The sequence below is a fragment of the Neovison vison genome, chromosome 10 (assembly GCF_020171115.1).
Source record: "Neovison vison isolate M4711 chromosome 10, ASM_NN_V1, whole genome shotgun sequence".
In the NCBI taxonomy this organism is placed as follows: domain Eukaryota; kingdom Metazoa; phylum Chordata; class Mammalia; order Carnivora; family Mustelidae; genus Neogale; species Neogale vison.
In genome coordinates, this window is record NC_058100.1 from 9502126 (window position 1) to 9516345 (window position 14220).

General features: G+C 49.2%; 1 protein-coding gene across 1 annotated transcript in view; it reads right to left on the bottom strand.

The window, feature by feature from the left end:
* Positions 1-788: 788 nt before the first annotated feature.
* FAM78B (family with sequence similarity 78 member B) overlaps positions 789-14220 on the bottom strand; it is an 88799-nt gene continuing 75367 nt past the window's right edge. Inside the window, exons 2-3 of the mRNA XM_044266785.1 lie at positions 13274-14204; positions 789-3850 (exon numbers count right to left, since the gene is read on the bottom strand). Of these exons, the coding sequence (XP_044122720.1) occupies positions 13682-14204 (523 nt within the window). The 3' untranslated portion in view covers positions 789-3850; positions 13274-13681. The remainder of the gene's footprint in view (positions 3851-13273; positions 14205-14220) is intronic.

A 14220-nucleotide genomic window follows, 5' to 3' on the forward strand; every position in this document is an offset into this window, starting at 1 on the left:
GGGCTCAATCCCAGGACCCTGGGATCATGACCAGAGCCGAAGGCAGATGCTTAATGACTGAGCCACCCAGGCACCCCCAGAAGGGTCCCATCTTTTGTGGCAAACAGCCATGATAGCTCTGAGTAGAAGGTCCAGTAGAAAGAAGGGCTGTCAGCCCGGTGACACCAAGCACTTGCCAGCCAGGTGCTGGCTTCTGGCAGAAGAGCAGGGCAAGGAGGAGGCGGGAGAAGCGGGCTGGGAGGTGGTGTGGCCGGCCCGGGCTGGAGAGCTATGCTCCTCAGTTCCTTCCTGCCGGCAGAGTGTTCCGAACCCACATGCACGCCACGACCTCCATCCCAGCTACACTTCCCACTGTCGCTGAGCTAGGTCTGTCTATTAAAAAACGCGCCTCGAGGGAGAGAAGGCAATACCCCAGAAGCCTTAACTGCCTTTGGGAACTCAGACTCTTCACGTTACCTTGTTTTAGTAGAATCCTAGGAGGCAAGTGTTGAACTAAGGGAAAATCATTTAGCAAAGGCAAAGCAGAAACTGGCCAAAGGGTGCCCTAGAGAGGAGTAGTGGCGGGGAGGGGATGAAAGGCAAGGTTTCCCTCTGGATTTCTAGAATGTTCTCCTTTCCCCAGTTTCGCAGCACTCAGTGGGCCTTAGCCCCCCAGTCGTCCTAGTGGGCAGGACCCTTGCACCTGCCCTCCCTACATCCCAGAGCTACTTGTTCTGAGGCCTCCCTGAGGCTTTTTAAAAAAACCCAGCCGCTGCATCTTTAATGACCAAATTAAAGAGAGAAGATACTTTGTTGTTGAATACATACTGTATTTAACTTTTTTTAATCCCAGAGACGTGAAATGCAACATCTGTTTGAGTTTATGTAACATCCAAAGACTGACGATTCAGAATTTCCTAATTAAAGTCATTTTTAAGGCACTCTGCAGAGCCAACTTTCGTCTCTTCCTCCGGTGGCTTTTTCTCCAAACTACAGCAGAATACCTGGTTTCTCTTTCTTCCAAGCGATACACACATGCTCATGCTTTTCACCTGCTCTTTGTCCAGACAACACCGAAAAACAGCACAATTCCAAACAGGAAACAGTGAGGGAAGGAAATACATTTGTTGGAGGGGGAAGGGGAGGGGGACACAGAGAGGAAACTTTCGGGTAAATTAACGGATGGGGGTGGTCGTAGAAAAGAGAAGGAGCAGAAGGGAGATGGAACAAAGGTGGGGGTGGGCCAGGGGCTGGCGGCCAGTGAAATAGAGGCTACATTTCCCAGTGAGGTTTCAATTAATTTAGCTGTTCCTTCTTCTAATTTTTTTCATTTGCAAACTTTGGGCCAACACAAGGGACGTGTGTCAGCATTCTGGAAATTGTACTTAGATCCGTGTCCTTTCTTGTGCTCATGTACTTATGAAGGGTTGATCTTAGAGATAGGTAGGGTTGGGGGGTGCTCTAAAAAGCTCCCCTGATAAAAGATAATCTCCCGTACTGGCCCACTGCTGTGCCCGAGATGCCCACCGTGAGAGCCTCTCCTTTGGATTAAGGCATTACCTGTAGCCCCAATTAAAACATACATGTCACCTGGAAGGGATAACACTCAACTCTTTAGCACCCACCGACTGAACCGTCTGTCACCTGTCAGAGAGGAGGACCCTGAGAGATGGGACGTAGGGCAGGGACATTCTGTCTAATGGGGATCGGAGGAATGAAGGCTTGGTGGGACACAGGAGTGGACAGGCTGGGCAGCGGAGGGTGTGTGTGGACTAGTACTCGCCCCAGGAAATTACCCGATGAGGGAGATGGAGTACTAAAGACACCTCCTCCCACATCCCAGGTTTCCCTAGGCGCTGTGTGTGTGTGTGTGTGTGTGTGTGTGTGTGTAAAACAGTTTGTTTATACCTAATACAGAATTCTGGTGTATATATCTAATACAGAATTCACCTGGGCCCACTGTGAACATGGCACATCTCTATAGATCTCGATGGTTTTATGCAGCACATGAACATCACACACATGCACACATTCACACACGCATTCACTCACACTCAGCAATGGAGAGCTTGTAAGTGCAAAGAGGGAGATGTCACTTCTCAGCCCTTTGGGATTTGGATGCCGCGCTGTTGTTGGGGGGAAGGATTGGCTCGGGGGGATGAGACTCCTTCCTCTGTCACCGTCGCCCTCATTCACTTCGGGCGGCTCTGCAGAAACGGCCGGCGTTAACAGCACTCAGCACAGGCCTTCCCATCAGGATTGAGATTTGGAGTCACCAAAGTGCCCTTTAAACCTCTGGAGTTGGGCAGTCCAGGGCAGGTGGAGAGAGAATCTGGTGGGGAGTAGGTTTCTGTTCCTAGGAAAGCTGGACACGGTTTGAGAGCCCCTGGGCTGGGTGCAGGCACCAGCCTTGGGGTGCAAAATGCTGGGACCTGCCAACTCTCTGGGGATCTACTCAGGCTGGTTGACCGGACGGGTAGGTTGAGTGAGGAGGAGGGGCTGGAGAAGTGGGAAGAGATTTCTCATTCCCAGTGGCCGCTCCCATTCTTGGCGAGGCAGAAAGCTTCGGAAGTAGAGGATAAAGGATGTGAATGGATGGGAGGGATGAAGGGAAAAAACACTAGAAGCGCTTCCCAAGCCTAGCTTCACATTGGGATCATACGGGTACTTTTAAAAACGCCCACGTCCAGGCTGTAGCCCCAGATTCTGCTGTAATGAATTGGGGAGGGGACCGGGTATGGATGGTTTTTAAACTCCTCAGGCATCTCTCATGTGCATGCGGCCTTTGGAAGGCAGCCCCAGAGCAGAAGGAGAAGTCTAGATCCGAGATGCCCCCCCCCCCCAATGCATAGAGGGCCGGGGAGAGGGGACGGGCTGCTGGGAGCTTCTACTTGGACAGCTGACCTTCTGTTTGCTGATTTGTGTGGCTTTACCATGACTAGAACTGGTGGTTTCTAACCCTACTTCTGGCTGAAAATCAGGTTGGGGTGGAAGTGTTTGGGTAGAGAGAGAGAATTCCCGCCCTTTCTTCTGTGGCTTCAGAGAGGAGTCACTCACTGTGCTCTACGGGGCCAAGAAGACAGATTCTGGGGCTGAATGCCTCAAAGATGGAAGTGGATTTTCTGCTGTATAATAAATACATATTTTCTAAACGAATCAACCAGAAAGCAAGCCAATCAATAACCCAATAAATAAAACAATGCACACGGTTTTGCCCTCTTAGGGTGGCTCTCCCCTTTCCCCATCAGTCCTGCTGACATGCACTTTGCCCTTGGTCCCCTGAAGACACCCAGCCTGGTCATGCCAGGGGAGCAGGACTGCTTCGGCCCCGGCTCCACGGATCAGAGAAATCTCGAGAAGAGTATCCACATTGGCCCCCCGACATGGAGAAGGGAGGAAAAGGGGAGACACGCCTTCCCACCGTTTCCCACCCAAAAGCGTAGGGAAGGAAGGCAAGAGTTTGGAAACCAGGGCTGGGCCATGTTAGGTGTCTGAAGTCCAGGTTGACCAGCTCTTTCTCCCTGGGCAGCTTCACTTAGAGGGTCAGGGATGGACTTGAGATCTGGATGGACCCAATCTTTTCACACACAAAGATACGGCAGGCACAGCTCCCATTTCAGCGCAGCCCACCGAGGGCTGAGCAGCCAGCCCAGCCAGTCCATGGGGAGTGCTGCATGACCCGTCGTGGGATAGGAGGGGCTACAGGTCATGGGGTGACAGGACGGCGAGGAGACAGAATGGCACTCATTTTCATGGGAAATCAGCTGTCCAGGTCTTCCACTTCTAGAACCACCAGCCATGGCTCCTTCCTCCTCTTTAGTCTCTGCCATGTGGTTCTGCTTGCCGGACGTGCCTTGTCCTACCAGGTGACCTGTATGTGGACATGGAAACATGTAAATAAGATGGGCATTAAGACAGTGACCAAAGAGTGTCATTCCTTAAAAGCAGGTGTTTATAATCTGGGCTTTATAAATAGATGTCAAGGGGATGAAGACCCTTTGATTTTATGCAAAGTTATTGGAACTTCTTTACATATGCATTTCTCAGTAAAGATGGTCTATAGCTTCTATGTGGGTCTTTAAAAATGATTAAAAACTAAAAGAATATTAAGGGATTCCAGATGACACCTAGGTATAACCCACCAGCAAGCCACAAAGGGATCTAAAGAAATGGGTGGGAACTCCAGAACCCCCAGCCCCAGCCCAGCCCCATGGCCTTGATTCTCAGCATCAAGGCACAAGGAAATTTGCAAGACTTGCTGATTTACCAAAACCCTGTGGCTTACCCCATATTCCTGTGCCTGGGTGCATGCTCCAAATGCACTAAAATTTGTTGAGTGTGGGCCTACACTACTCAGTTGAACTTGTCAGTCTGTTTTCCTTTTGAAGACAATTGGCTACCACTATCTTTGTGTGGGGGAGGGTATTTGTATGTAACCCTCTATGTAATCACTGTGGTCCTGAAGAAGGGGGCGAGCTGAATCTTTCAAATAAAAAGAATATTTTTGAATGCATGGAAGGAGGAGCTGCCCCGAGGCAAATCCAAGCACCAGTCCTCCTCCTCTTTCTTCCTTGATCATTTCTTCTGCTTTGTGTCTTTGGATTTTTGATACACTGCCTTTGCTCACAGGGATGCGAAGCTGTAACGGCAGAGCAAGTTTTTCTGAGAACAAACGAACACGGCTGCATTTTCAGAATGTATGCATGGTTTCAATTTCAGGAAGAAAACAGAACCTCAGTTCTTACAGAGGTTGTCAAATCAACTTGTAGTTGTTTGAAGTTTGCAAACAACCTCATTATATGTACAATAACCTATAAGCCATTAATAGCCGATAAGCCATTCTAGAAACCGTTCCTAGACTCTAGACTAGCTGCTGTGCTCTACTGTCTACAATGCCCGTTCCTCGTCCTGCAGTAAGTGAGGGGCACCGATGGGGCTAGGCTCTGCCGGCCCTTGATATCTTGCTTGGCGCACAATGACAGACGTGGGGGATGATGGCAGAAGACGGGACATGAGGCAGGCACAGGTGGGCAGAAGCCTTGAGACAACCTCAGAGCTGTGGCTGCTCATAGACCATACTGGAGAGAAGCCTGTGTGCAAAAGTCACATCCTGGTGACGACTGCCTTATAGGACCATTCCATTCATTATTCCAATGTTCATGTTATGTTAACACGTGTTTACATGCTCGACTTGCTCTACAATAAGGGTGACTTTGGGTTCGTGTAATTTTCGTACAGGAAATATTTTAACTGCATGGTTGAATTTTGTTGCTCAGTTTCCCCAAGGAAACTCTGCCAGTATGTTCTCACAGCCTTAAAAACTTTGAGGGGGGTGGTGACTGCGGCCCTGAGAACAGGCCTTCTTCCCGCTTCACAGGTGGAAACATGAAGATGCCTCGCATGAGACCGCATGTTACCGTCCGTTCAAAGGGAGCGGTCTCCCGGTCCCTGGCACCTTCCTGAGCATTTGAAAGAGGGAGCTGGCTTGGGAAGTGCCTACTTCTCTCCCAGAGACAAGATCGTTCTGTGCTGCGAAAAGTCTGGACTCCAGCTGAGTTTCTAGCTGTGTGTTCTCTCACAACAAAGGCCCTCTCTCCCTTCTGATGAACGTGCCCAAAGAAGGCGTTTTCCTTTGTTTGATTTTGTGAGTGACTTTTGGGAGCAGGTGTTTTTTGTGCTGTTTTCGGAAGACCCATGGAGTTTTTCAGGTCAGACAGCAGACGAGTCTTCCTCCCGGAGGCGTGTGTGTGTGCATGTGTGTGCACCTACGTGTGCGTGTGTATGCACACGCGCACTTCACAGGGAGGGCGGGGTGGCGTAGAGCCTCGGTCCCCGTTCATCTGATATGCCTACGCAGGGCCCTTCTTTCTTTCCTAATTAATTAGAAGTAATCGCTTTCTATAGTTTCTGGTACGTGAGGGAGTGAAGTGGGAAATAATTTAATTGGCTGTCTTGCTTTCAAAGCTCAGTTTAATGAAATAGTTCTCAGCCTGAAGTGCATGTATTATCTTTCCTGTTATTTTTCCAATTAACATTTCATTGGATCCTGTCTGTGTGGAATATTCTAATTGGTTTGGAGGGTGGGGTGAGGGACCAGAGCAGACGGAGAGATAACCAGCTGTTTCTCCCGTGGCCAGAGCCCGGGAGGTATGGATGCGGCTGTCCAGAGCCGGGAGGTATGGATGCGGCTGTCGGCTGTCCCTGGTGCCTCTCCTTGGACGAGATCACACAATGTGACAATGGAATGCAGCTTGTCACCTCACCTGTCCTCGGCAAGTCCTCGGGCCGGACAGGCGTCTTCCCTCCCAGGCAGATGGAGGGAGCGCTCGCTAAACGGGGGTGACTCGTGATGCGTGGCGCCAGAGAGGACGCGAGCAGTACCCAGAGCTTCCTGTGAGCCCCGTCTCTCCCCTGGGCAGGGCCTCTGTTTAGTCTGGCACATAGTAGCGGCTCCGAATAAACACTTGCTGGAAGAATGAGTATCCCGGGGGATCTCACGGCAGCCGCCCCCCAGCCTCCCTTCCTGTGAAGAAGGCAGCGCGTGGACGACGCCAGCGCAGGGCTGGGAGTGGGCTGAGGGAAGCCAGGCGTCCGGGGCAGACACCGTGGGGTCCTCCCTCTCAGCAAGGCAGAGTCGGTGTTTGCACAAACACGCATCTAGGGCCTTCTGAAGTTTTTGCACCCTGAGTGCCTTGGTTGGCTCAGCCTCTTCCTGGGCCTGGCCTGAGGCCAACTACTCTGTCCTCCTTCCTGTCTCCTCCAGGTTCCCAGAGCCCTGGGGGCTCCTGGGCCAGCCTGAGACCAGCTGCCCATGCGGCCGTCTTGCTGTTCGAATGCTTCGCATGCACCGCCCGAGCCGCCCATGGTCCCCAGGGATGTCCGAGAGCAGCCGGGCCACTGCTCTGGGTCTCGGCCTTCTCCCCTCAGGGCTGTCAGGCTAGCGTCTATTTTCCCTTCTCTCAGGCATTTCTGACCCACACTCAGTCGCGTGAAGGACTGAGCCACATGTTCTGGATTAGCTGAGGACCACTCGGAGCCTGGAGGTGGAGGACAGGCTCCTGCGTGGGGCCCTGTGGCCTGCTGCCCAGAGGCCTGGCTTCACACTTATCCTGGTGAGAAAAGCGGGTCGGTTCTCTTCAGGACCACTCCCCAGTTGGGCAAGAGTAGCTCTCTCCTCAGAGGGCCTGTGGTGCTGGGTCCCGGTGGGGCCAGGGGGCCTTGGGAAGCTGTCCTAAGGCAAGCAGTGTGGCCGGCCCAGGAATGGGGCCACCGCGGGCACGGTCGGCGGAGAGAGGGGCCATAACCAAATATGGCTGCCGTGCAGTGGGGCAGCCTGAGGGGTGGAACATTTGAAGAAGTATATCCTCTTTCCTGTGTACCCTCAGAACCCGATCTGTAGTGCAACCTCCAAACTGTGGAGTCCTAGCCAAGGTCTGGGGCATCGGAAACTGTGTAGAGACAGGACGGTGGGAAAGCCTCACTCCCAACAGTATATATATATAATTATTTTCTACCTCTGTATCAGTGGAAACCCACAAAAAGGTGTGTGTGTGTGTAAAATTATTATTATCATAATTTTCCACCTCTATATCTCTTGCCTGAGCTCACAACAGGAAAGGTGCCTCTGTCCCTGGCTGGCTCTTCTAGGTGGCTTAACCCAGGCAAAGTGTGCTGGGATTTCAAGTCTGGCCCAGATGTGATGTTCAGCCCCCTTTCTTTTCCAAAAGGCTTGTTGGAGTTGCAGCTACGACTTCTGCTCACTGTTGCTTTCTATAGGGCTACATAGTAGTCTCCTTTCTTTTCCTGACTGCCAGGGTCCAGGCCTCTCCAGCAAAGTGTTTGGGGGTGGGGTGGGGGGTGGTAAAAGCCCACCACCCTCCACTGAAGGCCGGCAGGCTTGGCAGGCAGAGTCGGTTTCCCTGAAATGGTTTTGGGCTTCCCAGGAGGTGGAACTTGAGATCGTGCATTTAGCTCTGGGTCCTGTGATTCTACCAATGTGACAGTGCCTCAGAATGACTGTGATGTTGACTGGGTTGTATTAGTGGCTCAGTTAACAGCAGAGGAAATGGAAGGCCGGGTGAATTAAATGATCTGCTGAAGGTCTAGTTCACCAGCTGGATCTCGAGTCACGCTGAGGGCCTGGGCTCTGGCCTCCAACTTCAGAGCCCCCAAACGGGCCTCCCTTCTAGTGAGGAGTAGGAGAGAAATCACCTGAAGGCGTGGAGCCTGGGACAGTTGAACCCAAACTCTTCAGGAGAGCTGACTCTGTCTTGTCAAACCGCATCCAGGGACCAATCACAAAGGATGAAGGCCTGCATTCCTGCGGACGCCCTCTCCTAGTCAGTCAGCCCCGCCCAGGGAAGGGCAGCGGCTGGACGGACAGACCATACTCGCACTGAACAAGGAGAGAATGTTCTGTGAGAATGGAGTGCAGGCATGCAGCCAGACGACGGAAGCTCAAATCCTCCGCGCACGACTAACATTAGGGTGACCTTGGACAGGTCACTTGACCTTTCTCCTCCAATCCTTCAGCAGTAAAATGGGGACATAGGGCAGCTCTTCCAGGATCGTTGAGAACAAAATGACAGAATCTCTGTAACTGTGCAGTGTCAAGTAAAACATACTAACCAAAGGGGGGTTGTTGTTAATACGAAGGATAGGAAGATTAGGCCAGTACTAAGATTTCCTGTCTTCCCCAGAGCTCTACATAAAGGACAGTAAAAACCTCTTATTAACTGTGAAGCATGGTACGGTCGGAGGGAATGGTTAGCAGGGCTGAGGTTAGCGGTGGGATCCATGGGCAGGGGTGAAGTGTGGTGGGAGAGCACAGCCATGGTCCTCAGCAACCCAGACGTATTCCCATAAGAGTGTTTGAGGATGGCCAGATAACCTTGGCTGTCCTCTGGCCTCTGAGCTGGCAAGTCCCCTGCAGGCCTTCTAGAGGCAGATGTCCTACTGGGAAACTGGAACCAGATGTACTCAAGATCTCAAAAGAAATTAATGGCAACAAGACTCTGGGGTAAAAATATCCGTGTGCACTGAGCTTGCTCACTCAGCTCCCTTCTATCTGAGGATCATTTAGGCTTAATTACAGAGTTCAGGCGTTCATTGGGTTTTTGATTAATTTTCTTTTCAGTTTGAGGAGTGTGAGAGTGTAGTGGGTCCGTGTGTGTGTGTGTGTGTGTGTGTGTTTACATCTTTCTTTGCAGCTCAGTTGGGAGCTGGCTCTGGTAATGCCTAACTGTGCCCTCCCTTCTAACAAGAATGTTCGAGGTGCCACCCGGAGCTCAGAGAGCCACTGTGTGTGCACTGCCTCTGCCCCCGGGGGCTGCTTCTGCCACATCGAGGGATGGTGGCTGGCAGGGTCTCGCTCAGCTGGGACCCCAGCTGTGGGATGCACACTTTCCTTCTCTTTTCATGCTTATGGGCTATTGAAGGGGCTCTGAGACCAGGAGAGCAGATTTCCTCCTCTACTAATGAGCAGGGCTGTGCTGAGAGCTGCCAAGTGACAACAGATCCCCCAGCCTGCAGTCCTTAAGAGGCATTTTTGGGGACAGTCTCCCTGGGGATTGCAAGGTTCTCTGCCTAAGAAAACAGGGTTTGTCCTCTTAATTTTAATATGTCCACTCAGTAGCTGGTAGGGACTACAAGGCTGTGGAGAGGAAAGTGAATTGCTTTCTCCCTTGCTTCCTTCTCTTTGGTGCCCTCGAGGCAGGGAATGCCTGGGGGGAGGGGGTGTGCAGTACAGTGTCTTAGTGTGGGATTTGGAGCCAAATGGCCCAGTGTGAATCCTAGCTCCTGACATTTCCCATTTGTGCGCCCATGGATAAGTCACTTAGCCCCTCTGGATCTCAATTTATTGTCTCTAAAATGGGGACAGTAATATCAACAATAAAATTACTCCCTGCAACACTGTCTGGGGACGAGAAGAGGCATATAGAATAAGCCTTTGGTAAAATACTCTATAAATCACAGTTCTCTTACTTTACTGCACAGAATTGCTGCTTAGAATGTGATTTTGCCCTATGAGCTATCATCCCTAGCACCAGGAGACAAGGGGTTGTAAAAAGCCCATGGTATGGGAGGTGGAGAGGACTAGCCTCCAACCTTCCCGTGCGCTGTGGACCAAAGCACTGAGCCGGGAATTCAAAATCCATGCTGCAAAAGGTCCAGATTAAGAGTTCAATCTCAAAACAGCTGTCATGGATAAGAGGGAGTCTGGAATATTCAATTTTTTGACATAATGGTAATGAATTTCACCCTATTTTTTAAAGGGGGAATTCAGTTGTCTCTAGTGCTGGGAGGGTGAATTGTCCAGGGGCAGACACTGGAGGGGACTCTGGGTCTCATGTAAGTGTGCGCATGCTGTGGTATGACATTTGGGAGACCCAGGCTCTTCTCTCTTGGCTCTGTTGCTAATTAGGTCTGTGACCCTGAATAGATGAGCTATTTCAACTGGACCTCAATTTCCTTGAGATTGTGGAAGAAAAGATCTCAAAGGCGACTACATTTAAGATCTATTACCTGACAAAATGCTGTTTCCTACATGGACTTAAAAGCTCTTGCGCCACCAGTCAATTATGTGTGTGTTCAGAATCCAAGTATAGCCCTGAGACCACCCAACTAAAACCTGATCAAGGCACTGAATGAGCTTCTCTAAACTGATGGCCTCTGGCATCAGACCTCAGGGGACTCTCAGGGGAAGAAAAGCCTGATGGGATGATGGGGTGACCCCAATAGAGATTTCAAGGTGACTTCTCTCTTGCTGGAGAGCCTTTCGTTTGGCAGTACCTTGACTAAGCTGAAAGGTAACGATGGAAAGATCTCAGAAAAGAAAAGGGATTGTCTCCTTGCAAAGTGACTTCAACTTGAACACTATCGGCTGCAGGGCAATAGAGCATTCTGCCGGTGCATTCCCAGACCGAGAGACCCACTGCACAGCTCGCAACAGTATCACAACAATAATCATAATGTATATTTGTCCAAGGGCTTTTAACTTTGATAAGCACTTTCCTCTCTATTTTTCTAATTTTGTTATTACATAATTTTCCAGAAAACTGGCCAGGTCATTTCTTTTCAAACTCTGCAAAGTGCAAATTTTCAGCAGGAACAAGTCTAGCCATGTATGCTGCCCCTTACGTTCTACAGATCTGCCCTTGAAAAAGTTACACTAAATGTAAATGTGATTGTGGAAGTCATGTCTTGTTTTAATGAAGGGGCGAGGGGAATTTAAAAACAGAAATCTTGTACAGGATTTTGTACAATGGTCATTTCTCGTTAACCAGTTGTTTGTTGCAATTCTGGATTTTTAAATACCAGGTTTTCTTAGCATAGGGCCGCATGGATTGGATTCCGGGATTGGTGTCCAGGCATTCTATAAAGGTGGCGTCTAATTCAATCAGAGAGACAGTTTGTTGTTTCAGACATCAGGGTGTAAAATAGGCAGTTTATTTCAGCCATGGAGCTCTTTGGAGCTCCCATAAAAAACAAGGAAGCATGGGAAGGACAGTGGAATCCAAATGTAACAACTGAATTATTTTTAAATGGAATGTCTCTAGGTCTTCTGTGAGTCACTGATGTGTCATTAATGTGCTGTTATAAACAGCTCAGCTTGCCATCAATAACTCATCTATAAGAGAGTGGTTGGTGGTTGGGGTGTGAGGTTAACACTACAGGATTTCGAGTGGATCTGTTAACCCTCTCTTGCAAATAAGCACCATCCCCTGGGACTAGAACCTGAAAGAAATTAGATTTGGTTGTATTTTTAATAAGTAATGAAAAAGTCCTCCTGTTTTTTCCTCTTCATTCTGAAGCTCTGGTAGAAGATATCATTGGAGCCAACCATAGGACTGTAATAATTACTCTGAACTTCAACTCTTTCACCTCTGAAATTAGGCTGCCAGTATCTATCCATAAAATCTACAATGACATTGTGACAGTTTTACAATTATTTTGCTTGGGGGATTTTAAATGAAGAGACCTTGTGTGTGTATGAGTATGTGTGTGTCTGTGTGTGTACAACAATTTGCATGACTGAGAATAAAAAGAAAGGCTCTTTTCTGGGTGATGTACGCTAGAACAGCTGAAAGAATCCTAATGGCAAAGACTGGAAACTCTTTGGGGCACCTGGGTGTCTTAGTGTGTTAAAGCCTCTGCCTTTGGCTCAGGTCATGATCCCAGGGTCCTGGGATTGAGCCCCACATCGGGCTCTCTGCTCAGCATGGAGCCTGCTTCCTTCTCTCTCTCTATCTGCCTGCCTCTCTGCCTACTTGTGATCTCTGTCTGTGAAATAAATAAATAAAATCTAAGAAAAAAAAAGATTAAAAAAAAGACTAGAAACTCTTAAAATGTTTGCTGGTGGCCTGACTGAAGGAAATATGGTCTCTCATCCTTGTTAGTTGGATCTCAGCCATTGTACAACGTGAGCAGCTCAGATTTTCATTAAAGAGCTTTGAAGTTAAGCATTATGAGGCACTTCCTCACAAAAGCTCATGCAGTTGAAGTTGAGCTTCTGTGAACTCGAGCTAAAATAAACATATATAAAGTGTATGTCCTGGGCTACAAGGTCATGTGTAGGGACTGCTGGCACCTGCGTTGGTCAGGCTGTCAGCATCCTGGCATGTATGCTTGCATGTGGGCATGTACATAGGCATATGCATTTTGTATGTTCACATCATTCAGAAGCTAAAAAGACCCTGAAAGAATGAAAATAGTCTTCTTATTTGTTAAAATGTTCTCAAAATCCTACGTGGATCCCATGGTTTATAAGCAATTATCTTTTTGTAAATTTAGAGTTGGTAATGGGAACAGGATAAGCAGCTGTAAACAAAATCACAATTAACGTTTCACCAAAGAACATGGTGAAGTCCCCAATTATCATAGCTTGTGCAGAATACAGGAACTGTCTATCCAAATACTGTGATTAAGGATATTTGGAACTAAAATCTTAAAAAAAAAAGATATTCGGAAAAATCAAATTTTGGAAAGAGGTGGGTAGATGGAACCATCGAGGCACCATCTGTCTATTTATATCAGAACTCTGGACAGTTCCCAGGAGGTTACCCCCCCCCCTTCAGAATGGAGCGAATATCAATGTATCTCTAATTCTCTAGGTGTATCTTTCATTCCACTGAGTATGTTGAAGATCTGATTGTCTACTAATAAATTCATAGGTATTACTTTGTAGTAGCAACTCGTTCCTCCTTCTCCCCATTCTCTTCACCGCCCGACTTCCATCCCACGCCTTTCCCCAAGCACCCTCTAGTCAGACAGTGGGACTGTCTGTCTTACAAACACCTGGTGTGGATGTTTTCACTCCCACTTCTAATTGGTTGGAAAGCAGCATTTGCCATAGGCACTGTTTAATTTTGTTTCCATCCCCTGCATCTCACAGGAAAGAAATGGTCAATAGTTCAGGTAAAAGAATCATCCTGGTCAGCTCCGAAATATGGCTACTTGCATGGTAATCGCAGCAAGTCTGTCAAATCAGTGATTTCTTTATTCCTAAAAGGAAGGGACTTTTCCTAAGGATTATGGTTCTGCCGCCCCAGAAGCAGGCCTGCTCTTCTTAAGTGGCTGCAAAGGCTGGCAAACCAAGAGGTCTGCTTTGGCTCAGAAACTCAGTTTGGCTCCTGCCACCCCTGGCAACCTCACTGCGTGTCATAGCGCCATGTGTTCCACACACAGTCAGGCAAGTCTGTGTCTACTTAGGAGGGATCACAACCAGAGGTGGTCCTCGCTTGGGCCTCCACATGAGGACCTGGGCATCGTTGGCATTGGGTTTCACTAGTGCATTAGGGGGGATGGGTTCCATCCGGCTCAGGATCCGGGGCTGCTCCTGCTGAGTCCTGCCCACCAGCCGAGCCCGTTGCCCCAAGAGCTGAAGAGGGTCCACCTCAATGTCCACCCTCATCCTCCACTTGATGGTCTGTAGAATGATCTTCTCCTTCGTGGTGGTATTCATGGCCACCAGCCAGGTAGTGAAACTTTGGTCCCTCTTGATCCTTGTGAGCAGTGGTACATTGCTGTCACTCACTGGCACTGCCCACGTCACACTTGGGTAGAAGTTGTCATTCATGCTGACGGAGAACCTGGAGATCTTGTTCGTGGGACCAACCAGGGTCACAGTTTCCGTGGTGTTCCCGTACCAAGGGTAGCTCACCCCATCTGAGTCACTGATGGCTTTTACTCTCCCTTCCCTCAAGTCAGGTAGTTCCCAGCTTGACCTGGCAAAGCAGAAGA